This window comes from Passer domesticus, chromosome Z (assembly GCF_036417665.1).
Source record: "Passer domesticus isolate bPasDom1 chromosome Z, bPasDom1.hap1, whole genome shotgun sequence".
NCBI lineage: Eukaryota > Metazoa > Chordata > Aves > Passeriformes > Passeridae > Passer > Passer domesticus.
In genome coordinates, this window is record NC_087512.1 from 9838103 (window position 1) to 9864987 (window position 26885).

The 26885-nt window shown below is 61.7% G+C and overlaps 3 protein-coding genes and 1 long non-coding RNA gene across 8 annotated transcripts; 2 read left to right on the top strand and 2 right to left on the bottom strand.

The window, feature by feature from the left end:
• Positions 1–600: 600 nt before the first annotated feature.
• Positions 601–5091, bottom strand: LOC135289754 (uncharacterized). The gene is made up of 4 exons (XR_010352471.1): positions 4729–5091; positions 2131–2335; positions 1597–1700; positions 601–1175 (listed from the first exon to the last, which is right to left on the bottom strand). It is a non-coding gene; the product is annotated as an uncharacterized LOC135289754 (long non-coding RNA).
• Positions 5092–7590: 2499 nt separating this feature from the next.
• Positions 7591–18879, bottom strand: TMEM8B (transmembrane protein 8B). 3 transcript variants are annotated; one of them, XM_064403588.1, is made up of 14 exons: positions 18795–18879; positions 18475–18542; positions 13728–13917; positions 12457–12664; positions 12211–12344; positions 11817–12076; positions 11208–11563; positions 10813–10909; positions 10481–10604; positions 9054–9196; positions 8710–8888; positions 8478–8624; positions 8287–8403; positions 7591–8092 (listed from the first exon to the last, which is right to left on the bottom strand). In XM_064403588.1, exons 2-14 carry the CDS (start codon positions 18494–18496, stop codon positions 7757–7759), a joined length of 2313 nt encoding a protein of 770 aa, XP_064259658.1. In that variant the 5' UTR covers positions 18497–18542; positions 18795–18879; the 3' UTR covers positions 7591–7756. The 3 variants fall into 3 exon arrangements, with proteins under 3 accessions (XP_064259658.1, XP_064259656.1, XP_064259657.1); XM_064403586.1 differs by lacking the exon at positions 18795–18879 and adding an exon at positions 18675–18721; XM_064403587.1 differs by lacking the exons at positions 18475–18542; positions 18795–18879 and adding an exon at positions 17150–17308.
• Positions 18880–19579: 700 nt separating this feature from the next.
• On the top strand, positions 19580–24057 carry TAF1C (TATA-box binding protein associated factor, RNA polymerase I subunit C). 3 transcript variants are annotated; one of them, XM_064404213.1, is made up of 14 exons: positions 19580–19777; positions 19859–19952; positions 20082–20188; positions 20280–20375; positions 20456–20526; positions 20613–20866; positions 20944–21054; positions 21167–21290; positions 21401–21472; positions 21595–21730; positions 21825–21953; positions 22101–22275; positions 22401–22538; positions 22824–24057. In XM_064404213.1, exons 1-14 carry the CDS (start codon positions 19646–19648, stop codon positions 24026–24028), a joined length of 2844 nt encoding a protein of 947 aa, XP_064260283.1. In that variant the 5' UTR covers positions 19580–19645; the 3' UTR covers positions 24029–24057. The 3 variants fall into 3 exon arrangements, with proteins under 3 accessions (XP_064260283.1, XP_064260284.1, XP_064260285.1); XM_064404214.1 differs by having other exon boundaries at positions 19580–19747; XM_064404215.1 differs by lacking the exon at positions 19580–19777 and having other exon boundaries at positions 19875–19902.
• Positions 24058–24220: 163 nt separating this feature from the next.
• HINT2 (histidine triad nucleotide binding protein 2) lies at positions 24221–25859 on the top strand. The gene is made up of 5 exons (XM_064404216.1): positions 24221–24349; positions 25120–25278; positions 25363–25467; positions 25545–25617; positions 25722–25859. The coding sequence occupies exons 1-5, from the start codon at positions 24296–24298 to the stop codon at positions 25811–25813; spliced, it is 483 nt and encodes a 160-aa protein (XP_064260286.1). The 5' UTR covers positions 24221–24295; the 3' UTR covers positions 25814–25859.
• Positions 25860–26885: the final 1026 nt, after the last annotated feature.

The window sequence follows — 26885 nt, forward strand, 5'->3', positions numbered from 1 at the left end:
CTGTGTCTGTCACACACCTCGGGTACAGCCAGTGTGACCCACACGACTGCCCTGAGAGCAGCTTTGGGCTGTGTCTGTCACAAACCTGGGGTACGGCCAGTGTGACCCACACGACTGCCCTGAGAGCAGCTTTGGGCTGTGTCTGTCACAATCCTGGGGTACGGCCAGTGTGACCCACACAGACAACTCTGTGTCTGTAGTTGGCTGCTAATAGTTGGATGTTCAGTCCTGTGTCTTCCCCACTGCATCAGCCACTTCTTCTCTTTCCTGTCCCAAAGAGTGCCCCAAGGCCTGGGGTGACCTGGTGAGGGGTACACAGAACTCCTGGCCACACCTCACCCTGCAGCCCAGCTCCAATGGCCACCCTGACAAAGCCCCTGGCCGCAGCAAAAGCACGAGGTATTGGCATTAGGAACAGGACAAGGATCTTGAGCCTTGTGAGATCCTTCTGTTAATCTCCAAATACTGAGGGAGAGGTTTAGCATGGGGGGGTGTGACTGCCACCACCACCCTGTGCACACACTGCCCCTGTGTGCTCACGCCTCTCCCTGTGCCAGTGGGCAGTGTTCACACCTCAGTCCTCTCTCCCAGGCTGCTGGGTGCCCAACCTGCTGCCAGAGATGGGTCTGCAGCCACTCGGGGAGGGTGTCCGGAGGGATGGATGCCACTGGGTTCTCAGGCAACCCAGCTGGCCTTTGGCCCCTTCTCTATTGCACTTTCTTTTGAAAACATGATGTTTTTCAATGGAAATAGAATAACTTTCATCAGCAGCTCTTAGTTCTTCATATGTGGAACAGAAGGCAATGACAGAGTGTTCAGGCTCATGGACATGACCTGAAGGTCTCACACACCACAAAACAGCACCCGGAATCTCCCCCACCAAACAACCATGCAGATGGGATGCAGCACAGCATGGATTAGGCAGAGGTATAGTTCCAAAATCCAGAACTTAAGTGAAGCAGGAGAGGGTGTCTAAGGACAAGGAGAGGAAGCTGCTTTGATGTGTATCAGGATGTTTATCTTGATATCAAAAGCCCTAGTTCTCTTTTTTAATGAAGTGGCTCCTCCCTTTGAAGTGGATCCTCCTGTGCTGTGCACGGCTGCGGCTCAGGGAGATTCTGCACAGACTTCACCCTCCTCAAATGTTAATTTTTCTCTTGTGATTTGCCTGAAAACTGTGAGACCAAAGTGAAAACTCAGGGATGAGAGCAGCCAAGCTGCCTTTGGACCTGCCAGACAGAGGACGGGGTCAGACGGGTTTTTGGAGGCAGGCTGAAGGCAGGGTGCAGGGAAGTGCTGGGAGCACTTGGCACCTCCCTGCCCCACGTACAACCTCGGGCTGTACAAACATTTATGAGGTCCCTTGAGAGGAGGTGGGTTTTGCTCCAGGTCCTCCCCCACAACAGGGAGGAAGCCTCCAGCTCAGATTATCCATCTTCCCAAGAGGAGACGACTTCATTAGTTAATTAGAACAACAATCCTCATGGGCTCATCTGGGATTTGTAGTTGTGCTGGCAGGAGATTTGCTGACTGCGGGCAAGCCCTGGGGCAAAGCTTCTCAGGAGGACTTGGCACACGGAGCCCTCAGGGACTTACCTCCCTTCCTGCTGAGCCAGGAGCCTCTGGATTGCACTTGTTCCAAGCCCATTTAATTTTAGCCAAAAACATTCCTCTTCAAAATGCAGAGCCTTGTGTTTTAGCTGTGGAGTTGATGAAGCATATTTATGTAAAGTAAGAATAATCTGTAATATTCCTTTCATTGTAGGCACCTCTCGCAGTCCAACAGCAAGCTTCAATATGATTTCTTTAATGCAGGCTCCATTGAGAGCTCTGTTCATACATAACAACATATTGCTTAGCACTTGGGGCTCTAGGGAAATTTTAGTGGTAGTGTTTGAGTGGGGGAAAATGATTTTTAAGGGAAAACTTTAATCTGCAAGCCATAAAGGGAACAGTAGAACACTTTTCGTCCTATGGACAGTGTTCTCAGCCTCTGCTAACATGATTTTATCTTCCTCTGCAGGGTTGCTTCTTAAGATAAATTTATCCAGGATTGCATTTGGTGTAACAGCTTGATTTCTGTTGGTGCAAGGCTGATTTCTCACAAGAGCAACTGCCTTAATTTCCTACCAGTTGACAGCAAGTGCAGCTGCATTTCGTGCTCGTAGACTTTGTCCTTGCAATCCCAGCCCTTCCTCTGCTCACCAGCCAGGATGTGCCAAGGCTGCTCCTTCAGCATCACCCCTCTGTGGGCCGTAGATGTCAGCTTTGGGGATAGAAACACTTGGCTTCTTTGTCCTAACAGAAGGAGCTTGCAGGACTCACAGATCCTACCCTAAGATTCATCCAAAAGGGTAAATCTGAGCTGCAGCACTCTGATGCACCCCGAACATCCCCAAAACTCTCATTGCTATGGCAACAATTTAGCAAATTTAGCACCGCAAAATTATTTGCAATTTTAAACTGTTGCCAAGATCTTCCTCAAAGGCTCTTTGCGGGTTGTTTTGCTCCGGTTTTTCATGTAACCTTCTCCCCCTTTCATATGCTCTTCATTTTGGCACAGCTCTCTTCCTTGAGGAATGACCTTTCCCACCCATTTACTCACTCCGCTCCTTGGCCATGCTGGCCTTGCAAATCTTGTTAGAGGACGTGTTCATTTACTGGAAGTCTCCAGCATGCGGATCTGAGCAGTTCTCATGCTGTCTGCAGGCAGTCTGCCCCCCTGGCTGCTCTATTAATTTCTCTTAGCAAGCTCCCTGATTTCTATGCAGTTCCCTTGATGAAGTTAAGCACGACTCAAGTGGTTTTTCCGCTCGACAGAGCAGGTCTTCAACAACCCTCTTCTAAATTGCCAGGGATAAAGTCCTGAGTCCAGCCCCCCCGCAGGTTTCCCCACCAACCTCTCCAAGAAACTCAATTAGCAGCAGCTGAAAATCGTGATGCTTTGCATCACCAGCACATTTTCCTGATTTCCCATGTCTCAGTGTCCCCCTCTCCTGTCTGCTGCTCCCTTCCAGCCATGTGACCATGGCAGCTGCTGTTTGTCCCTTGACACATTCCCCCTGCACTGCTCTGGTCCCTGTGGGTACAGCCAGGCCTTTGTCCCTCATCTCCACAGCCCCTGCACCCCCTACCCTCATGCCAAGCTGGGCATGCCCTGCCGCCCTTGTGTTTCCTCACTTCTCCAGGTGTGGTGACACGATGTGCTGGTGGGACAAGGCTGGCTCTCAGTGCCCTGGGTCCCCCTGACAACCCCTTGTCCCTGCTCTGGGCTGACTTTGTCATGCTCAGCTCTGTCAGCTCTGTGGGACAGGTACCCACAGCAGGGTGTGTCCCAGGAGCAGGGCCCTGGAGAGCTGTCCCGTGGCCCTGGAGCTGGGCTTTCTCCAAACAGCTGTATCTCCCACTTGTGAGTGCCTGGCTCCCACCTGGTCCTCCCCCAGCACACAGCAGACTGGGGCTGAAGCTTTGGGGGGTCCCTGATCCTGCCCCTGAGGGCTGGGGATGGCAGCAGGGAGGATGAGACCTGGAGCCAGGGCAGGGGGGAGAAGGAGGGGTGAGCAAGCAGGCTGTGCATGGGCTCCCCCAGGAGAAACAGGGTCCCTCTGCACACACAGAGCTGCTCCCTCAGGCTGCCCGTGGCACAGGCACTGCCTGCAGGGCTGAGGGACAGCCAGGGACCGAGCAGGGCAGGCAGGTCCCGTGCCTGTGAGCTGTACCGTGGTGCCAGCCGTGGGTGATGGATGGCTCTGTGTGGGGAGGGCAGTCAAGCCTTGCTGCTCTGATGAGAAAATCATCGAGTGGCTGCAGGGTGCTTCAGGCAAACTGCAAAAATAAGAGAGCAGCCAGGGCATTCTCTGAGCCCTTCATCATCCCCGGAGCAGCACAGTGACAGCCGTGTCCGGCCAGGGAGCAAGCTCTCTCTGTATCCACCACGGGATTTACATTGACTGGGGTGGAAAGGCTTTGCCTGCCTGCGTGAGGAGGAGGAGGGCTGAGGACTCCCAGGGCAGCTACAGGGGATCTGTGCCTCTTGACCCGGGGTTTCATGAGGATACAGGGAGAAAACGCTGAGGTGAGGACAGCAGGGTTACACATCCCTCCATACACACCTGCCTGGGGACCCACCAACCCCCAGGTGACACCGCCAGCCACCCTTGCACCCACACCTGCCAGCCACGGGTGTTAGCAAGGGGCACAGCAGCCTTGTGCACCCAGAGACACCCCAAAACCGTGGGCCTCTCGCCAGCCCCCACCCGCTGCTTGCTGGTCAGGCACAGGCGGGCAGGGAGAGGGGGAGGGATGCCGGGTGCTGCCTGCGTGCACGCAGCCTGCTGCAGGGCTCAATAATTCAGGCCTGACACATTAAAGTTGCATGGCATGCAATTGCCATCTGCAGCGACAGACTGCGTCAGGCTGCGGGGCGATGGGCTCGGACAGCAGGCGTGGGGCGGGCAGTGGTGGGAGGGTCCGGCAGCCCCCGAGGAGCGCAGAGTGAGGGCAGCAGTCCCCACCTCGTTAGTGGGGGCTGGGGTGGGAGCAGGTTGTGGCAGGAAGCACAATACCAGTGCTTGGGATGCACATTTCCAAGAAACTTGTGCTGGAGCAGGGAGCGCTGGCCAACGGCGTTGACAGCCCAGGCAGGATGGAGCAGGGATGCAGGAATCAGGGTGGTACTGCTCCCGGGGCTGCCACCTTCTTATGCACCCCGTGTCCACTGCATCCTACCTGTCAGGACAGAGGCTGTAGAGACTTATGCTGCCCCACGCACGAGCCAAAAACTCTAGCCAGCCGTGTCTGTCCCCAGGTCCCTGCCACCACCTGAGCGGGGATGGCTCGAATCCCTCCCATCCCTCTCCAGCGCTGAGGAAGCAAAGCTCTTCATCGGCTGTTCCGGGAGCTGGTTGCCATGGGGATGTCAGATGTACCTGGCTGTTATAGGGATACTGTTGCCATGGTTATGTGGTTGCTGTGCCTGGCAGAGGCAGGGATGGAACATGGGGAAAGCTGTTTACACTGGGAGGGTGGGAGTCACAGAAACCCCAACTCTCTGGGCAGGAGGGGAAGCTGGGAGAGTCCAGCCTTCATCCCAGGTGCATCCTCATGGGACAGGGTCAGGAGGCTATGGGGAACTCTGACAGCAAAGCTCACTAGACCCAGAGGGATGGACACACTGGTGCTCCTGACCTTGCAACAAAGCAGAGGTGACTGAGGAGAACTGGAGTCCCCATGGTGTGTCCCAGCATGCTACCAGATAGGGAGAGGTGGGAGAGGAACACATACCCCCTGTGCTGGGTGTCCCACAGCAGAGACCTGCTTTTCCATGCTTGGTTCCTGGAGCAGTGAACAAAAAACCTTCCTGTCCTGCAGTACTGTGTTCTGCACTTGCAATGCACCGAGCTGTGCCCCGAGCTAGGCAGGGGAATGGGTTTCTGCCCATCCTGGGACTGGGAGATGAAGTGACAATGGGGATTCCCAGCTCTCAGAAGGCAGCCCACAGGCCCCCAGGGACGATCTGGGCTGGCAGAGAATGCCTGGATTCTCTCCAGGGCTGCTTGGCCGAGCTCCCTCCTGGGCAGCGCGGTCAGATGCGTGGCCTGTCCTTGAGATGAAAAATGCAGTTGCAGGTTTAATTAAAAGGAGAGGGAGCTCTGAGCTGCACCAGCCGCCCAGAAAAGCAGAGTCTAGCAGAGCTGGTGTGTGGCTCCTCTGGGCTTCCCTGGGCAGCTCTCCTGGCTTAAACCCTTGCCCAGCTCTTCCAGGCCCCTCAAGGGTCCAATCCCACGTGTGTCAGACCCATGGTGTCTGCCGTGGGGCAGGCCAGGGGCTGTGCAGCTGCTTGCACAGGGATAGCTCATCCCACCACTGGCTCTGTTACTGTAGAGTCTTCACAAATTTGGCAAGCAGCAAGTTTGCACTTGAGCCCTACAGCAGTGAGGCAGGGGATGAGGGATGGGTAAGGATGCTGGATGAAGTCCTGACACCTCCATGGAACTGGGGTGCACTGGTGCAGGACAAGCTTGTGCCCAGTGTGCGCTCCACGCCACCCTCTTGCTGATGTGAAAGCTAAAGCTGAGCTCCTCATCCTCTGGGGGCTGCTACAGCCAGTGGAGTGCAATTGGACTTAATTAAAAAATTAATCCTTAATCTGCCACCTGGCCAGACGCGACATTCTGTACGGCAGAGAGAGGGCTGGAGGGTGAGCTCGGGGGAAGGAAAGTGGCAGATGCAGGTTTCTCAGTCCTTGTACAATGACTGGGGCTCCTGCCCAGGCTGCCCAGCACACTTCCACGCCAGGCTGGCTCCCCATGGGCATAGCCCACACCAAGGCCCAGAGACAGAGGCAGCAAACCCCTGAAGTCACCAGCACTGCCATGGTTCTCACCAGCTCATCCCTCCTCCTGTTCTGCCAATCCCATCCCCAGTCCTCCCCAGCTGCCCCCACAAACCCCCAAGCCCACCCTGCTCTGGCCAGCTGAGGCCCAGCTCCAAGAAGCAGTTTTAATTAGATTGCAATCCTATTACATAGCTGCCTGCCTGCCTGCAGTTGCTAATCCTGTTAAGCATCCAGTAAATCTCCCTGTGCCGGGCTCTGTCCCCAGGGGTACAGAGAGGGGGGCTGTTTGTGGGTGGGCTCTGCTCAGCCAGGATGTGGCTGCTAGGATGCAGAGCTTTGCCTCAGGATTCCACTGTGAAGACCCCTGCAGGGCTGAGAAATTCTCAGGAGACTGGGGAAGTCCCCAGTGGGGTGAGAAGTGTCAGTGAAACTTTCCCTGTCCTCCCTGGACCCCTCTGAGCTGCAGAGTGAAAAGCCCCTGTCCTTGAGGTGCACACACAGCCCAAGAGTCTGTCCCCACACCATGGTCACCCCTGGCTGCAGTGGGTGCTAAGCCCACAGGTCTGACCATAAGCCAGACAAGGAGCAGGGGCTGAGAAAGGGCTGTCCCAGCTGGGTCACAGGGCACAGTACATGCAATGCCCTCCCACTGGAGCCTAGTGCCCTGCAGAGACAGTGCTGGTGGCAACAGCAGGGGCACAGGGTCACTAGTCTACTCTCCTTGGGTATAGCCACATGTGGGGTGACACTAACAGGCTGGGGGCTCCTGGGGATGTGGCCTTTGAAGGCAGAGGCCTCTCAGACCTGTGCACTGCCACAGCAGGCAGCACCAGCACCCAATGGCACCCACCCCCACTGCTATGGGCTCACCACAGTCCTGCAGGCTTGGAGAGGATCCCGGATGCCCTGGTACAGCAAAGCTGCTCCCGGGTCAGACATTACAGCCATCCTGTGAGAGCACAACAAAGACATCCCAGCCTTGCAACCTGTCATTGCAGGAGCCAAAACACTGCAGACTCTGCTCCCCCCCTCCTGCCAGCCACTTTGCTCTGCTGGAGCTGCAGCAGCTCCGGAGCAGCTACCACAAAGTGGCAGCTCTGACTGAGAGCCAGAGACTGTTGCCATTCCTCCCCTCCACACTGAACCATATCCCCTCAGCAACTCCATGGCCTGGCACAGAGAGGAATGTGACCCAGGTCAGCTTTGAGACCCCCACAACTCTGCCCCAGAGTGAGCCACAGCAACCCCTGGAGACAAGTTCAATCAGGCTGTAATTGGAAGAACAGGTTGGCACAGGTGGCTGCGTGCCTGTCCGGAGGAGTCCTGGCACCCCCAGAGATGGGTGGCCAGCAAAGAGAGTGGGTGCCAAGCCCCACAGGGCTGCTGTCCGTGACAGAGGAGTCTGAGCTGGCGTCAGCATCAGCTGGTACAGATACTATTGATGGAGGCCACAGCGGGGTCGACGAGGCCCAGCTCCTCCTGCTCGTTGACGCAGAGCTGGTACCCACATCCCTTGCGCCGGGGCAGGGGCCCCAGGCGCCGGCTGGGCTTGGCACGGGGCGGCAGCAGGAACCCGACGCTGCCGGCGATGAGCAGGTGCCAGATGCTGTGGATGTAGAAGTAGTTCTCCTCTGTCTCTACGAAGGCGTAGAGCAGCACGGCCGCCGCTGCGATCAGCGCTCCCGGGCACAGGTAGAATGCCCAGCGCTTCCAGGTCGGAGGGTAGCAGTGGCGGCGACGGATGGTGCGAGCCGTCTGTGGTGGGGAAAGGGCAGGCTGGAACGGGGAGCCACAGCGGGGACAGGCACGACCTCTGTGCCATGGTGACACACCCCTCAGGAGCCAGGGAGAGGGTTCATGGGGAAGGGCAAGGGCAGCAGAGGGGAGATGCTGGCAGGGGCAGGATGCTGAGCGCAGGCAGGGTGGGGACATGAGGGACATCATCTTACCCAGGCGACGGCCATTATCCCCAAAGCGAAAAGGCTGGGCCCCAGAAGGTTCCAGAGCCCGTGACGGTCCATCTGCAGGGCCATGGAGAGCAGCATGGCCCCCAGCAGGTACAGCACCTGTGAGGCAGTGGGGCACCCATCAGGATAAATCTCTTCCATGCCTGCCCTGCATGCTCCCTCCCCACACTTGCCTGCTTGACTATGGGCTGGAGCCGGGCCATGGCGATGACAGTGACCCAGACAGACATGAGAGAGCCCAAGAAGTCACAAAACTGCAGCACATCATACTCCATGATGCAGAACACCACAATGCCCGGCTGGTCGCAGGCATGGTAAAACTGGGGTAGCAGGGAAAGGGTGTGAGAGCTGCCCTGCACAGCCCCAGCCCTTCACTTGCCCCTCAGCTGCCCCATGCACACTCACAGTGGAGAAGAACATGGTGAAGATGTAGACAGCAGCTTCTAGGAGGTAGTGGCTGCGGACAGCAATGGCCACGGGAGGCACAAACATCACATTGCTGAGGCACAGCAGCAGCGTGGAGAGGAGCTGGAAGCCATAGGAGAAAGCCTCAGCGTTGTCCGTGCAGCCCCAGCCGTTCCAGCCTGTGACCAGGGAGAGCTGCCGTCACCACTGCAGCACTCGCAGGGTCTGGGGGGGTGAGCAGGGAACCCCCTTGCCAGCACCCTGCAGAGACCTGGCATGAATGGACTGCTGGGACACAAGTAGTATCCAAGGGGAAGGGGCAGGGCGCCGGGGTCAGCTCTCACCAGCTTTGCACTCGCAGGCAGCGTACAGGTAGTTGTTGGTGCGCAGCAGCTTGCACTGGCCGTAGATGCCGCAGTCGTTGATGCAGGGGGAGAGGTAGGCGCGCAAGTACACCTCAGCTGTCACGTTGGTGCAGGGCTCAAACCTGCAGGGTGGGAGAAGGGGGTCAGCCCTCACCCTGTGCCCTTGAAGAGCTGCTGCCTCTACCAGAGCCACCTGTCTCACCCAGACTTGGCAGGTGATGGGAGACCCAGGCACCGGGCAAGCTTGAAAATTAGGTTCTTTGGTGCTGTGTGAGGCAGCTGAGGGCTGGTCCCCAAGGATCCTGTGTGCTTCAATTGTTTGTGCCAGCCTGAGTGAGCAGGAGGAATGTGGCCACGCTTAAAGCCCCTCTGCCTTTAGCAGCACGCTCAGCTGGCTCCTATTTCGTTTGGGTTTCGCTGTGCAAACACTGTGCCCTGCCCTGCAATGGCCATGTGTGAACCCATCAGGGGAGGGCTGACTGTGACTGGCAACTCAGCGTGAACTAGAAACACAGCAGAGGAGTCAGAGCAGGCACGCCAACCCCACTGCCCTGGACTGCCCCTGCATGAGACTCTGGGCACTGCCAGCACCTCGTCAGCTCCAGCACACCAGGAGCACAGGCAGCCCCACAGGCCGACAGCATGTAGGGGCTGCTGGCTGGGCACACACAGGCACCCCAACACGCACAGATATACACACAGTGCCAGCTGCACGTGTGTCTGCTGTCCACTGACTGTGTCCTCACACAGTCTAATCTGCACATGCCCGTGTGCAGAACATACACTGCCCTGACTGCTTCAGCAAAGCCCCGACTGCTTGTGCAAACCAGAATACGCACACAGAGCTGGCTGCACGTATGCACCCAAACATGCATCCTGCACTCATGCATCCTTGCACTTACAGATACACACACACCCCCCAGCCTCACTCTTCCACAAGGCTCCAGGCAGACACAGGAGCAGAGCCACAGCACAGCGACAGTCCCTGGAGATGCTGCGCAGAGCCCCAGCCTGACCAGAGATGTCCCCTCGCTCGCAGAGCAGAGCCCTGTCCTCCCCGCGACAGCCCGGTCCCCTCCCAGGCATGGGTACAGATGGGCCCTGCCGCGGGGGCGGAGAGGCACTGACAGATGCCCGGCATTCGCGAGCTGACAGGCACTTCCTAACCGCGAGACAGAGGGAAGAGCCGCGGGGACCCACAGATGGTCAGGCAGACGCGAGCCGGAGCCATCCGTGCCCACGCGGCGCTCACACGGTGACACGCGGCCCGCACCGCCACGTGCACGCACGAGCAGAGACACGCAGCACAGGGGACAGGCGCACCCACAGAGCCACGGCACACACACAGGCACAGGTCACGGGGAGGACATCCCCCCCGGAGCACAGGGATGTGCTGGGGCTCTTACCCGTGCTCCGTGGCACAGAGCGAGCGCAGGCTCAGGTACCAGCTGCCTGTCTGTGGGTAGGGGATCCGCAGGCGGCTGAGGCTGGCTGTGGCATTAACGGAGAGCAGGAAGCCTGCCAGAGACTCTGTGGGCCAGAACAGCTCTGGGTGAGCAGAGCAAGGTGCAGCTCCCTGCCCTGGACAGAGCTGGAACAGGGACAGAGCATCCTGTGCCAGGCTCCAGGGCGACATGCCCCCATGGTCTCTGCAGCCTCCCCCCACCCAGCCTCTTGCCAGACACAGGGGTTGTGACCCCATGGACATGGCAGGATGGACATGCACAGCCCAGCCTACCTGTCTCACAGGTGACCGAGGTGTTGTCACCAGATGTCAGTGGGACTCCATGGTTTAGACACCCAAACACTGTCACATTTTCACCACACAGGGAGCTCTGACGGCAGAGGAGATGGTCTCAAACCAGTGCCAGGGATTTCCCTGCTCTGACAGCACTTGGATCAGAGCACACCAACTAGCAGTGCCCTAACCTACTGCCCTTCACCCAAGAACACCCCGAACCCGGGCCTTGGAGCATCCTAATCCATTCTCCATCACCCAAAAACTTCACAACCACCGCCTGTGACCCCAAATCCTTTCTCCTGCTCTGCTGCAACCTTGACATCACCCACCTCCCATCCTGCCCCCGTCCCAAGCTACCCTGCCCCGCTCAGGGTGTAATGTGGCCACCTCACCACGTTGAGCCGCAGCTCCAGGTTGAGTACCCCACCACTGTCCAGCACTGGCAGGAGGTTGATGACGAAGACAGCGGGGCGGTCGGGCGGCACTGACACGTTGGGCCCGAAGAAGATGTAGAAGTGGACGGAGAAGGTGTCCAGCTCGTTGCGCAGCGTGGGCCGGACAGGCCAGCACCGCTCCTCGGTGTGTAAGGTGGCGGGGACGGGGACCGGGTGCTTCGTGTCGTTGGGGCTGGTGGGTGGAGGGCTGTCCCCCAGCGCCAGCCCGCCCGCGGAGCCGAAGGAGTGGGGCATGTTCATGGAGGCGCTGGAGGGCAGGAAGGGTGGCCGGGCCAGGCTGGGTCGGGAACAGTCTGGAGGGACAGAGCCATCAGCCTGGGCACCACACAGCTCCATCCCATCCTTAGTTCCCACCTTCCCTTCTTGCCCGCCATTCATCTCCACTTGCAACCCAGCCCAAACACCTCACAGCATTCCCATCAGAGCAGAGCTGGGTATAAATAACCCTGTGCCCAGCTGTGGACAGATCCTGTGGGTATCCTTTAGCCCCCACACCAAAGCAGATCCAAGACCATGCCTCCACCCACACTCCACGTGCACCCTCACCTGTGAGCTGCACGGTGACCTGGAAGGAGACGGTGCCCAGCACCCCAGGGTGTTTCTCCACCAGCACGTAGTACCAGTGCTGCCAGAAGGGCAGGTCCTGTGCCAGCTGGCAGGGAGTGTGTTCCCGGCAGTCCAGGGCTGTGGAGTTGTGCAGGGGGGGAGCCTTGGCCCGCACACGCAGCCAGAGTGGGCAGCCCTCGGCCCCACGGCACTGCAGCACCTCCACGAGCACTCGCGATGTGTAGCTGGGCACAAAGACCCTGCAGGACAGCAGTGCCAGGTTGTGCCCATCACTACGGACTAACAGGGCTGGGGAGGGAAGCCAGAGGGATGGGACACCCTCATCTCCCCACCCTGAGAATGCCCCCTCCCTAGGTGACCTTCTCACACTCACTTGTAGAGGCAGGAGCGGTTGTGGGGGGCCATGCTCTGCTCGGTGACATGACCTGGGTACAGCACGGCGATGTTCACCAGGCGCTGCACGATGAGCTGTGGCTGGAAGAGATACTGGCACTCCTCGTAGAGCCCCTGCAGCACAGGGGAGTCAGCACCGGGCAAGGGGCACAGGGCACTGCCCCCACTTGGGACACCTGCCCTGGGCACTGACCCCAGCCCTGCCCCGCCAGGGTCCCCCCTTCACCTTAACGGAGATCTTGCCCTCATCTTTGGGCAGGTGGGCAGCCAGGAACCAGTCCCCGGGCAGCGGGCTGGTGACATTGAACACGCCTGTGGTGCGGTTGGGCAGGGTCCAGGTGAGGGTCAGTGCGAAGGAGCCAGGGACGGCCGTGTCCCTGGGGAAGTGCGTGTGCAGCGGGTTAATGACAGAGGGAGCCCCTGAGCGGAAATACCTGCAGGAGAGACAGCGGTCAGCAGGGTGTAGGCTGGGCATCGTGGCAGGGCCAGTATGTCCTACATGTAGATGTCTTCCTCTAGGCTTAAAGACATCATGGAAGCTGGGACCTTTCTGGAGACTGAGCTTTCCTGAGTGGGTGTTCAAGCAAAACAGTTCATCTGTGAGATGCACAGAAGAGTGGAGCCTGCTTTGGTCCTGGGAAGATGAATCATGGGGAGAGAGCGTACATGTTGTCTGGGTTTTGGCTGGGATAGGGTTCATTTTCTTCTGAGTGGCTGGTACAGTGCTGTGTTTTGGATTTAGTATGAGAGTAATGTTGATTACACACTGACGTTTCAGTGTTGCTCAGCAGCGCTTACCCTGAAGCACTTTTCAGTGTCTCATGCTCCGCCAGAGTGCGGGTACACAAGATGTTAGAAGGGAGCATGGCCTGGAGACCTGACCCAAACTGACCAAAGTGATATTCCATACCATACAGAACATATTCTGTTCCATATAGAGCCTCCTGCCCAATGTATAAACTTGGGAGAGTTGGCATGGAGCCACCAACCACTGCTGGGGGACAGGTTGGGCATCAGTCAGCATGTGGTGAGCAACACTGTGATGAATCACTCATCTTTCTTGGGTTTTATTTCTCTCTCTCCTTTTTGTTACGTTTGTTATTATTATTATTTTTGTAGCTGTTTTATAATTAGTGTTATTGGCATATTTATTTTGATTAGTTAACTGTTTTTATCTCAACCCACGAGTTTTACTTTTTTTTCCACGATTCTCCTCCCCACCAGGGGAGCAGGGGGGGATGAGCGAGCAGCTGCGTGGTACTCAGTTGGCAACCTGCTCTAGTGGAACACGTCCTATGGCAGCAGGTTGGAACGAGATGATCTTTAACGTCCTTTCCAACCCAAAGGATTCTGTGGTTCTATGATTCTTTGACTCTATAGGTACACGTGTTGTGCAAGCAAAGAAGCAGGCAAGAGCAGGCAAGCTGTGGGGCAAATCCAGGCGGGAGCAGCAGAGGCAGGCAGGAAGGATACAGGCAGGCTAGGCTGCTTACTCACACGGTGATGCTGCGGTCCGGGCATTGATCCCCAAAGGTGCCACCTTGCTCCTTGAAGGTGATGAGGTTCCAGACGGCGATGACTGTGTCCTCGGGAATGTGGAAGTGGAAGAGCTCGATGCTGGCAAAGGAGCGGAAGGGGCTGAGCTTGCGTGGTGTGCGGGTGAAGTAGTCGGTCACAAAGAGCCCGTCTGCAAAGGAGACCCAAGCGGCTCTCAGCAGGGCAAAGGACTGGGGAGGGGGTTGAGGGGGTTGTGGAGCTCCCCCCAGAGCAGGCCCACCACCCAGGCTCCGAATATGTCACAAGCATCCAGCAGCCTGGAGGCAGGAGGGGCTGGGACAGTGTCATTTCAGTGACTCTCCAGGGCTGATGTCAGCTGTCCCCAGCTGTGTTTCCCAGCCCTGGCACAGTCTGCATCATTCCTGGTTCAGCACTGCCTCAAGTCCAGTTCACCGAGCTGTGGGTGCTGTTGGCCAGTAGCCTGAGGAGCCCATGGCCCTGGCTGCACAGGCTCTGCTCCCTGCATTTTACCTGCAATAGTAAAGGGACATTCTTCATGGCTTCAGCTATGCCCTAGCAGGTCAGCTCCCGCAGGAACACACATTCCCCCTCATCTGCCTGCTGGGAAGGCTCAGCATCAAGCCCATCATAAAGTGCAGAGTTTCATCCTCGAGCCACAAGAAGAAGGAGCAAGCAGAGCACTTCCTGCACTGCTTCCCAGCTCTCCCATGGTTTGTGGAGGAGGAACGGTGCACATATGTGTGCACATATGCACACGTGGGTGCTGTCTGCATGCAAGGCAGAGTGGAGGCGTGCAGACCCACGCCCATGGGGGTGTGTGCCTGAGCACAGCCCCATGTCTGAAAGATGCTTCCTGCAAGCCCACGGCACAGGTGGGGGCCAGGCCACCTCCCCCTGACCAGCTGCCTGACAGGTTGATTTTCAGGGATTTCCAGGAGCCTAGTAGCAGTGAGACAGCCACTTCTTTGTCACAAGGGAGAGCAGGACTCGAGACAGCAGCCATAACTTCACCCACCATTACCACCAGTGCCAGCCTGGGGGACCCATCCATTTTTGTCTAGAGACACAGTAAGAATAAGATACCTCTCTTCACAAGCTGCTGGAAAGGGGGAGGACAGCAGAGGGTGGGCTGGGAGCAGGTCTGTGCCCAGGGGGACTTGTCCAGCATGAAGTGGGATAGCTGAGAAGAGGGTCTGCTTTGCACCACATGTTCTTGGCCAGGAGTGTGCGCATGTGCTTGCATGCACGTGTGTTTGTGCTGCGTGTGTGCAGCCCCAGCAGGCTGTACACTGACATGCATCTGCTCCCTTGTCTGGAACAAAGGCAGCTCCCCCTCCCCTTCACACCCAGCCGGCACAAGCCAGGCATGAAACACCTGTCTCCTCAATGCAAGAGCATCCAATCCAAATTTCTCCACCAGAAACCACCTGGTCACTCCACAGCCCCACGTGGGGACAGTGACCTGGCAGGGGACCCCAGGAACATGTTGAGCACAACTCCAGAAGGGGAACTGGGGGAAGGACTCAGAGCTACCCAGTCCCAGCACAGCGCCTGCACGCTCTCTCACCCAGGGCAAGGTGAGGGAACTGGTTGCACGCAGAGGGTCATTCTGAGGTGGCATGGCAGTGCAGCCAGAGCACGGGAAAGGTGCTGGAGGATGGAGCGGGATTGCTATCCATGGAAGCGGAGCGGATGGAAGGAGAAAAGCTAAAGCCCCTCTGCTTCAGGCCTGTCCTGAGCCGCAGGACCCCATCCCCGCTGCTCCAGCCTCGGGTCGCGGCCGGCGGTCAGCACCGCGGACAGCTCCGCGGCCGGCGGTCAGCACCGCGCGCAGCTCCCGCCAGCGCCCGGCACCGGCAGCCCCGGGCCGGCTTCCCCCCTTCCCGGGGGATGCCCCCGCGAAGCCCCCCAAGCATCCTTCCGCACCTCGGTCACTAAGCCAGCTCCCTGCCCCACAGCCTGCCCCTGGTCTCACACTGTCGTTGGTGGGTCCCCCGCACATCCTGACGGCCCGCTGGACGCACACCCCGGTTCCTGCGGGCTGTCCGTCTCCGCGGCCCCCTGCACGCACACCGCCTTCTGCCCTGCACCCGCAACCCCCCGGGCCCACTCACTTCCCACGCACACGCCTCCCTCCCGGGGTGTTCCACTGCCTGTGCACTGCCTGCATCCTCCTCGCACGCACAACTCTGCACCCCCTGCATGGGCACCCTGCTCATCTGTCTCCATGCCTCACTGCCTGGGTACACCGTGCCCCACTGCACGCACACCCACGCATCCCATTCCACAGACATCCGGTACCCTCCACAGGCGTCCCTGTACCCCACTGTGCAAACACCCCCCACAGACGCATCTCTGCGCCCATCACACTCATCTGATGTCCCAGTGTAGGTGTACCCCGTGCCCCATGGCACCCCACACGCAGCTGGGGACACCTCTGCACTGTGCAGCATGTCTGCCCCGAAGCCCACTGCATGCTGGCCCCATCCCTTGTGCCACACTCACCGTGTCCCATCACCCCACATCCCAGGATGCCACCCCCCTCAGCTGCGCCCTTGTGCTCCATTCTCACCCGCACCCTGCCCCACTGCACGCAAACCTCACATCCCATCGCTCATGTAGCTCATCCCAAGCTACGCATTCCAAGCGCATCCCCTGAGCCCCACCACATGGCGCCCCACACCTGCAGCCCTTCTGCCCACCCCCTCCCTGCCCCACTGCCTGCACACCCCGCATCCCATTGTTCGTGCACTTCACACCCATCCCAAGCCCTTCCCTCTGCCCCACGGCTCCTCAGAGTCCCGTGACTCACACCTCCAGCCCTCCTGCCCACCGCGCACACCCCCGTGCTCCATTCTCACCTGGCCCCCGCCCCACTGCGCGCACACCCCACATCCCACGGCTCGTGTACCTCACGCCCGCTACCCGCTCACCCCGCCGCCCCACGGCACGCCGTCCTGAGCTCCGCCGCACGGACCCCGCGCCCGCATCCCCCTGCCCCCCGCACCCATCCCGCGCTCCAATCCCACCCGCCCCACTGCGCGCACACCCCAAGGCTCCCGCACCTCACTCCCATCCCAAGTTCATCCCCCGCGTCCCGCCGCAGGACCCCGGCGCCCCACACTCCCTGCCCAGCGCACGCACCCCCGTGCTCGGTCCACGCCCGCCCCGCTGCGCGCCCCGCCGCCCCCACGGCTCCCGCACCTCACACCCATCCCAAGCTCGTCCCCCGCGTCCCGCCGCACGCTCCCCGCTCCTCCGCCTCTCCCACCCACCGCGCACACGTCCTCCGCGCCCCCGCCGCGCCGGCACCCTCCACCGTGCGCTCCCGCGCCCCGTCCCGCGCTCGCCCCGCCGCCCCACACCCGCGCCCCCCGCCCCGGTCTCCCGGCGGCGCTCACCGGCGGCGGGCGGCGGCAGGAGCAGGAGCGGCAGGAGCAGCAGCGGCAGCGGCAGCGGGAGGCGCTGCCCGCCGCCCCCGCCGCCCCGCCGGGCCATCGCCGCCGCCGCCGCCGCCGCGGCTGCCGAGGGGCGCGCGCCTCCCGCCGCCCCGCCGCGCACCGGCGGCCCTGACGTCACCCGCCCCGCCCACCGGGACGGCCCCCCGCGCCGCCATTGGCCTCCTGGCACGTCAATCACCGGCGGCCGAGCCACGCCCCGCCCGCCCCGAGAGACAATCCCCCCCCGCACCGCTATTCCCCCCGGGATGGACCCGGCGCTGACCGGGGCACCGGGGACAGCCACACGGGCGGGAACGGAGGTGGCAGGCGGCGGGAAAGGGACACCGCGTGGAAGCAGAGATGTGGGCCGGGAACGGGGGCGCAGGGCTGGGGACAGGGACGCGGGGCTGGAACGGAGATGTGAGCCGGGAACGGGGGCACACGGGCAGAGCCAGGAGCAAGGCGCTGAGGGCAGGAACATGGTGCTGGAACTGAGATACGGGCCGGTAACGGGATCACAGGGCTGCGGGCAGGGACGTGTCCCTGGAACCAAGATATGGGCCAGCGACCTGGGGCTGGGGACAGAAGCTATGACAGGGGACAGCGATGTGGGTCGAGGGAATCGGGACATAGGGGACTGGAATATGTCCTGGGCACAGAAATATATAATGCAGAGGGACATGGAGCTGTTGGCATCCCCTGGAATTGGGGAAAGGGATGGGAGCCAGTAAGGGATGGGAGGTGGTAGGACTACCTATCCCACAGGGGGCTGTGTAAGGGCATCAGGGGGTTTTATACCATGGCCACCACCTCCTTAAAGGAAGAGAGGAGGTGTCCCATGGAGGGGGTCTGGGCATCACCTGCAGGGATGAGGCCATCTTGACTGGAAACGATCTCATCACACTTTCCCAAACTCCCCTGACATCATCCCCGGACTCCCCCGACATCACCACCCTGCTTGGCCATAATGGAGGCAGCGGGGAATGCTACTACTCATGAGAATACTCCTCTCCCATCCTGTGCTCCCCACAGGAGTGCCACCCAGCCTGACCACCCAGCAACCCTCCCAGACCCCCTCCAGGCATGGCTGGGATTCCCTCCCCAGGGCAGACCACAGCAGCACAGCTCTGGGGCCAGTGGCCTCTGGCACAGGGATGTACAAGGACCACGGTCCCTCCAGGAGAAAGCTGGTCATGCTCTCCTTGGGAAATGGACAGGGAAACTTGTCCCCCTTCCAGACACTCTCCAAAAGCTCCAGGGTCCCATCAGAGCCCCGCGGGACTAACCTGAACTCTGTGTGGGTTCCATGGGGGCCTGGGGCCAGGTGGGTCCCTCGTGGGAGCCAGGAACGCCCCTGCGGGGAGGAGGGAGCACAGAGCCGGCGTGGGAGTGGGGTCACCGAGGCCAGGCAGGGGTGAGGAAGGGCAGGGTGGGACTGGGGTCTGGGGTCTGGCACACCCTCAGCCTTCCAGGAGCCGCACTTAACTCCACAAGCCGCAGATATCTGAGGCTGTCCATGGCCCCACACACCCGCTGGAGCGTGGGGCGCCCCGCGGCCACACAGCCGGGACCACGGACGGCCCGGTGTGCCCTTGGCAGGACTCACAGGGGGTCCCACTGCCCTCGAGGCGAGCAGAGGCAAGGAAACAATGCCCGTACGCCTGCCCGTGCCCCGGCGATTCTCCAGTGCCGCTCCTGGTCCGCCCTATCCCACTGTTCCGTGTGCCCGGTCCTGTCCTATTTCCACCGCTTCCCTCGCCCACTCCCGATCCCATCCCGGTCCCACCGCTTCCCCCGCCCGTTCCCATTCCCGTCCCGTTCTCATCCCGGTCCCACCTCTTCCCTCGCCCGTTCCCGTTCCCGCTCCCGTTCCTAATCCCGGTCCCACCGCTTCTCCGGCCCGTTCCCGCTCCCGTTCCTAATCCCGGTCCCACTGCTTCTCCCGCCCGTTGCCAATCCCGTTCCCATCCCGGTCCCAATCCCGGTCCCATCTCTTCCCCCGCCCGTTCCCGTCCGGTCCCGTTCCCGTTCCCGTTCCCGGTCCCGTTCCCGTTCCTGTCCCGTTCCTGTCCCGTTCCCGGTCCCGTTCCTGTCCCGTTCCCGTTCCTGTCCCGGTCCCGTTCCCGTTCCCGGTCCCGTTCCTGTCCCGTTCCCGTTCTCGTTCCCGTTCCCGTTCCCGTTCCCGGTCCCGTTCCTGTCCCGTTCCCCTTCCCGTTCCTGTCCCGTTCCCCTTCCCGTTCCCGTTCCTGTCCCGTTCCCGTTCCCGTTCCCGGTCCCGTCCCGTTCCCGGTCCCGGCCGTACGTTTTACCCTCCGGCCGGCAGGGGGCGGTGGCGCGCCGTGGCGGTGCCGCCGGCGGCGCTCTGTCCCGCGCTGTTCCGGGCCGCTGGTTGGCGCTGACGCCATTGCACGGGCGGCGGGAGCGCCGGCCCCGTACCCGGTGCCCGGTGCCGCGGCCATGGAGTTCCCGGCCGCGCTCTTCCCCTCCTACTTCGGCGCCGGCCCGCCGCGGGAAGAGGGAGGCCCCTCGCCGGTCGCCGGCTGGGGCGAGCACGGGCAGGTGCTGGAGGGTGGCCCCGGCCGCCGCCAGGTGCGACCCTGCCGGGGGTGCGGCCGGGAACCGGCAGGGCGCTCAGGGGCCGCTCTCACTCTCCCCCTTCGCTCCCCGCAGGTGCAGCCGGCGTTCGTGCCCCTCCGCGGCGCGACGGGCGAAAGGTGGGAAGCCGGCGGCGCCGCGGCCGTGCCGGTGCTGCTGCCCAGCGCGGGTGAGAGCGGAGCGAGCTCGCTGCGCGGGGCTGCGGGCACCATGCCTTCCGCCTCGGCCGCTGCCCCGCGGGGCTGAGCCGTGTCCCTGTGCTCGTGTGATGCCAAGCGGCTCTGCCTTCTCCCCACAGGCTGCTGGATCCCCTCGCCTGCGCCTCAGGACATCCTGTACCGCAGCGGCCTGGGCAGGAATCTCCGGGCAGGCAAGTCTGGAGCCACTCTGGACTTCGCCAAGCAGGTGGGATTTGAGGCATTGCATCCTGGCAAGGACCTGGGGCACAGCATAGGACCTTTGCATGCACTGATCCTTTCCCCTTCCTCCCACACAGATGGGCCATTTCTTTGTCGATCACCCAGAAGATGCCTTTGGCTCCCTGGGGCGTCTGCTGCACAAGAACTTCTACCTGGGCAATGCCAAGCTGAAGGTCACTGTCTGTCCAGGGATAACAGTGCTGTTGCCCACCCTTCCCCTTGCCAGTCTCAATCTCTGCCCCTACTCCTGTAGAGACCAGCCCGGAACAGCACCATCCGGATGACGGCCCTGGTGGAGGACATCAACCGCCTGGAGGCCCGACGGTGAGTGCCCCTCTGTCCCCTGCCCTGCAGAGGCCTGGGGGGGCTCCTGCTCTGTCCCCTCACCTGACGCTGTCCGTGCCCTGCAGCGGCTGCCCCCGGCAGCACTTGGCCTCCCGCCTGCGCTGGTTCTCCCACCTCTGTCGTGACTGGCTCTTCGAGGTGCCGCTGGGGCTGCTGGCAGACTGCCTGCACGAGGAGCTGATGCAGCAGTGGTCCGACCTGCTCTTTGATGACAGCCTCACTGGGGGAGCACTGGCCTGGTTGCCCCTTCCAGACAGGGGAACACGAACAGCCGTGGGCCGGCTGGTGCACCCCGGGGGGCAGGCCATGAACCACCTCTGTATCCTTCCCCATGGGGTGTCCCTGGGGAGGGAGGTGGGGGTGTTTGTGTTGCACCGCCCTTAGCCACCACGCCAGATTTCCAGGATGTGGTGCTGGAGGAGCTGCCCCACACCCGGGGCTCTCCAGCTGAGTTTGAGCTCAGCGGGCGCATCCGGCAAGTGGCCGCAGCCCGTGTGGATGGGCAAGGTGAGCCATCCCCAGGACCCACATCTCAAAGCAGACAGGATGGAGGGAGGAGGGGCAGCAGGGGGCCCCTGGGATGCTGCCAGCTCACATGCCACCTCCTTCCCCGTGACAGATTTTGTTGGGGTTCGCTCAGACTATCACTGTGGTGTTTGGAGGGTGCCGGGCAAGAGAGGGGCAGTTCCCACGGTGCTGCAGGTGATCCACACTGATGTGCCTGCCTCCTGCCTCACTGTCAGGTAGGTGCTGGAGGAAGGGGTTGTGCGAAGAGGGAGCACTGCTGGCCCAGCCCTGCTCTGTGTGGCAGGTTCTGTTGCCCCGTGGTGATGCTGTGCCCCCTGTCCTGCAGCCCTCACCTTCCCGGGGAGCTGTCTGTCTGCACCCAGAGCGGGACCGTCTACCTCTGGAACGTTGAGACTGGGTGAGAGAGGGCACTCAGGGCTGTCTAGGGACTCTTGCAGACAGCGGAGTCCCAGGGGGTGGGAGGCCCCAGTGACTGGGGCAGACTTGCCCCATGCCAATACTCCTGTCCCCCCACTGCAGGCTGCAGCAGCTGCGCCATGACCCCCAGACCATGTTTTTTCGGGACCATTCACCCTGGCGCTGGAGTGACTTCACTGCCCACCCACGAGTGCTCACCTGTGCTGACCGCACGGGCCTGCAGTGCCTGGATGCCCGGGTGAGCTTGGGAGAGTGGGCGTGGGGCTTGGGCCAGGCAGGGAAGAGGGTTCCAGAGCCCACAGTGCTGACTGTGCCCTGTTCTACTGGTGCAGGCCCCCAAGAAATGCCACTTTGACTTGTTCAAGGTGGGCGAGGAAGCTGGCTGCCAGCAGGGCGAGCGCGTGGTGCTGCCCATGTACCTGGGCAGGGCTCACCCCTCACAGTACCTTGTCACCACCCAGGTGAGTCCCCCCACAGCTGGGAGCTGGGGAAGACATGCCACGCAGCTGTGTCTCCCAGTGCCTATGGGGCATGAGGATCTTCCAGCTGAGGGGAGCTGCCACGGTGTGTTGGGGTGTGCCCTGTCTGAGCCAAGACTTCTGTCCTAGTTCTCCGTGTATGTGCTGGACGAGCGTTTGCCACTGGTGCCGGTTCTGAAGTGGGCACACATGATGAAGGCCCCTCCACTCTTTGCAAACGTGATGCCAGGGAAACCCGGGAGGAGCCACAAGGTGCTGCTTGGTGCATCCCACACACAGGAGCTGTTGCTTTTGCAATACCGGGGTAAGAGATCAAGCTGCTGCAGAGCCAGGGCTCCTCTGTGCCCACGTCCTAGCCTCTTTGCTGCTGGTGTCAGCTGCTGCTCTGGCATCTGTGCTCAGCAGCAGTTTTTGGGGTGTTTTCCTCAGGGGGCAGCCAGTCGGCCTGTCAGCTGGCAGGGACTCCGCAGAAGCTGCACGACATGGCAGGGTGCCTGCAGCACCTGCCCACCCAGCTCCCGCGCCGCCACCACCTGCTCCAGCAGCGCCTCTCAGCCCCAGCAGCAGGTGAGTGTCCCACACTGCCCCAGGCTGCACGTCCTCGCGGGGGAGAAGGTGGGACGGAGTGGAAGTGTAGCCTTTGTCATGGCCTGCCGGGAGGGTGGCTGAAAAAGCAAAGCCCTGAACAATGCTCCAGAAGAGATTAATGACATAGAAAAAACTGTACAGGGCAGAAGGCAGCAGTGAGGGTGCCCCCTGAAGGGTGGAGGCATCCCCCACTGCTGGCCAGGCCACTGAAATATTCCTAGGATTGGAACCCTGGTGACAATACCTTTTGTGTTCCTGCTGCAGGGCTGGCTGCTACGCTGCAGGAGGATGGACCACACAAGTCCATGCTGGTTTTCCAGCTTTCTGAGGCTGGGGATGTCTTCTGCCAGAGGCTGACCCACAAGGCAGCACAGCCCCCTGCACCCCCATCGAGGGATGAGGCCACAACAGCCCCTGGCTCTTCCCCCCTCTTTGAGGCTCCAGCCAGCAGCCCACATGCCTTGGGCAGTGAGGGAGAGGAGGAGGAAGAGCAAACATTCTACTTGCCCAACCTGGAGGTGATTATCCACGAGGAGGAGGAGGAGGAGGACATGGGCACACCAGCACCCCTGGAGGAAGCTGAACTGCTGCAGGAGCCCTGTGCCAGCCCTCAGCCCTCCCCAGCAGTGCCCAGCCCAGCTGCAGCCCTGCGGTACCGCCGCTGGCTGAGGGCCCTTTTCAGGACCTGGAGGGAGCCTCCGCGGCACACCTGGCTCCCCAGCCTCAGCCAGAGGCGCCTCTTCACCCGCAGAGATCTGCAGGGGCCAGCAGGCCCTAGCAGCCTGCAGAGGCAGGTGCGCCAGCGGCTGCACCAAACCATGCAGGAACGGGGCCTCATCCAGCGCTGGGAGCCTTTGGCCATCCAGCCCCCTCCCCTGCCACAGACCCTGGAGCTGGCAGAGGGTCTGGACCCCCTAAGTGCCCGTCTGACAGCAGCTTGGGCTGGGGACTGGGAGCAGTGGTGGGAGGACAGGACGAGCTTCAGTGTGGCGCAGAGACAGCGGGCGCTGCGGGAGCGGCGGCGGCGGCAGAAACGGGCCAAGGGCCGCCGCAGCCTTTCGGCCAGCTTCACCTCCTCCCTCACCTACCAGTCTGAGCTGTCCGAGCTGAGTGATGTGGCTCCGTCGCTGCGCTCTCCTGGCCGCCCACTCATTCTCTCCCAGGAGGGCTCACCACGAGCAGGCAGCCCCCCAGTTCGCAGCCTCCCGCCCTCACCAGCGCCCGATGAAGCCCTGCTGTCTTCACAGAGCCTGCGCTGCCGTGGCATCCCCAAAGAACGGCGGAAAACGCTGCGGGACTACTTGTCCGTGTGGGCCGAGGGGCCCCCCGAGCCCCCAGAGCCCCTTGGCAGCCAGGCCAGCCAGCTGTGCATCCCTTCTTCACAGAGCCAGCTGTGCATCCCTTCTTCGCAGAGCCAGCTGTCCTCTGCTTCGCAGCCCCGCCGCAAGCGCCCACGAATGGGCTTCTGAGTGCAAATAAACCTGCTTGGCACTGCCTTTCTCCCGGCGTCCTCAATTGTTTTGTCAAGGCACCCACCCGTAGGGGCAGGGGGATCGGGCGGGACGCTCGGGGTTGGGACTCCCCTCGGGGAGGGAGTGACCATCTTCGCCGGCCGGAGGGTCCCCGCCGGGATGCTCTGACGGGATGGTCGCGCACACGCCCGGCGAGGCGGCAGGCGGGCGCTTTAAGGGGGCGTGGAGCGGGGCCGGCTGTGTTTCGGGGCGGGAGCGGCGGCCATGGCGGCGGCGCTGGCCCGCGGGCTGGTGCGGGGCGCGCTGCGCCCGGCGCAGGTGGGCGCGGGGGGACGCGGGGATGGGGGGTCCCGGGAAAACGGGGACGCACCGGGGTCTGCGGGGTAACAAGGCCACCGGAACGGGTCCGCACCATGCTCGCCATTACTTCCACCTTCGGGCAAAGTCCGCGGCGGGCATGAGCGCCGGCCCGCGCACCCCTAGGCCACGGCCCGGGGTCTCGGAGCACCCGTGGGTATCCCCCCGACCCCAGCCTGCGCCCCCGTGGGCACAGCCGCACCCCCACGGCACAGATCTCTGTCAGGCCCGTGGACAGTTCCGTTAGCCTAGTGAGACCAGCCCACTGTCACCCCCGTCAGCACAGCCCGCTACCAGCCCCCTGGGCATCTGCCCCTCTTAACCCCCTGAGTGTTACCCCCGTGTGCACCTCCCTGCTGCCCCGTGTGGTATCCCCTGTCACAGCCAAGCATCGCTCCCATGTGCACCCCACCGTCACCCCTGTGTGCACCCCCAGGACCCCTGTATGAATCCCACCACTTCCTACATGCATCCCCCATCACCCCGTGTATTAGTCTGATCACCCCCACGTGCACCCTGCATCACCCCCACATGTATCCCTCGCCCATATCCCAGGGTGTACTCCATGTCACCCCCATGTGCATCCCCCCACGTGTCCCTTGCCACATCCCACCATTGCCCCCATGTGCTCCCCTCCATCACCTTCCACCGTGTTCCCCCACATGCCCCCACGGCGGTGTCCTTGTCCTTGCCCCCGCGGGCACAGGCTGTAAGCCAGGTGTGCCCCTCAGCCCCAGCGGTGTGCGTCGGCGCCCGGCAGGCGGGACGGGGAGGTGGGCAAGGCGCAGCAGGCAGCAGCGGCTGGTGAGGAGGCAGGAGGGCAGCCCACCATCTTCAGCAAGATCATCGACCGCACCATCCCTGCCACCATTCTCTACGAGGATGACAAGGTAGCTGGGACAGCAGGATCTGTGTCCCCACCGGGGCAGGGGGACAGACCCACGGGCGTGGGGCTTATCCTGCTCCCCTGGTAGTGCCTCGTCTTCCGTGATGTGGCCCCGCAAGCCCCTGTGCACTTCCTGGTGATCCCCAAGCGTCCCATTCCCCGGATCAGCCGCGTGGGTCCCCAGGACACTGAGGTGAGTCCAGAGAGGTCCCTGGGACATTGGTGGCAGCGGTCATACAGTGCTGACCCTGCCACTCCCCCCTCCTTCAGCTGCTGGGGCACTTGATGGTGGTGGCAGCACGCACAGCAAAGGCAGAGGGGCTGGCTGATGGCTACCGCCTTGGTGAGTTGATATCCCCTACCGTGCTGTGGGGCAGGACCCTCACTGGTGGTCCTGGGGGGCTGGGGACGAAGGGGGTGGCCTGATCCTTGTACCTCTCCTGACAGTAATCAACGATGGGAAACACGGCGCACAGTCTGTCTACCACCTGCACCTCCATGTGCTGGGGGGGCGGCAGATGGGCTGGCCCCCTGGCTAATGTCCACTACCCACTTGCTCCCCAATAAAACATCTCCTTGGTGGTGGCTCTGCATCGGGGTGGCTTTTTTTGGGGTGGAGGTGCCTGGCTTGAGCAGGGTAGGGCTGGCCTTCATTGTCACAGCAGTAGAGTTGATACCCTGCTTTTTGCAGAGGATCTGGGCTCCCCACATACCAACCTCAGTTGAAGCAGAAGGGTTGTGTGGGGCTGCCCACAGCTCACAGGCAAAAGGCTCATCTTGGTGCTGGGCTGGAGGAGCAGGCTGGGTGCCACAAGGTTGTCCCCAAGATGGGGAACATCCTAGGGGTGTCAGTAGTGCACCACTGCCAGGGCTGCCCACCCAGCCCCACTGCCACCACGCAGCCCCAGCATCCCTGAATGCCCCTGCTCTGCCTCAGGCTGCCCCCCTGACAGCCCCCATGTGTTGTCGCCAGAGCCCTGCACTGGACACTGGTATCTCCCTGCTTTTCAAAACCAGTTAATTGCACTAGATTGATCTAAATGTGCTCCGAGCAGGCTTGTTGACTGCATGTGTACTTCTTGTCCACCCCAGACGGGCCTCTCTGGTTGCTCCCAGGAGGATCATAACCCTGAGCAGAGCACAGGGCAGGCCAGGCTGCGTGGTGGGTGGACCTGCTGCCCCCTCCATGTACACACAGCCGTGTACTCCCCCACACTGCAGCCACTGTACTGCTTGCGTGTGCGCTGCCGTGCAAAACTCAACTGCACTGCTCACCCCAGACCCCCCCAGCTGCGCACCTCCGAGGGAAACTCACTGTATTGCTCACCCCAGACCCCCCCAAAGCGCACACTGAGGAAAACACATCGTACCCTTCACTCCAGACCCCACAACCGTGAGCCACCGAGGAAACTGCACAGCCCCGAGCCCCCGGCACGCAAGGGCCCGGCGGCTCTGTGCGCGCCGGGCGCTGTTTACAGGCCTTGACCGCGGTCTGGGGCCTGCACGTGTCGGCGGGCCCCGTGAGGGGAGCGCACGCGGGGCCGGGCGCATGCGGCCGCCCGCTCCCTGCCGCGTGCCTCCCGCGCCCGCTGCTCCGTGGCCGGCTGCCGT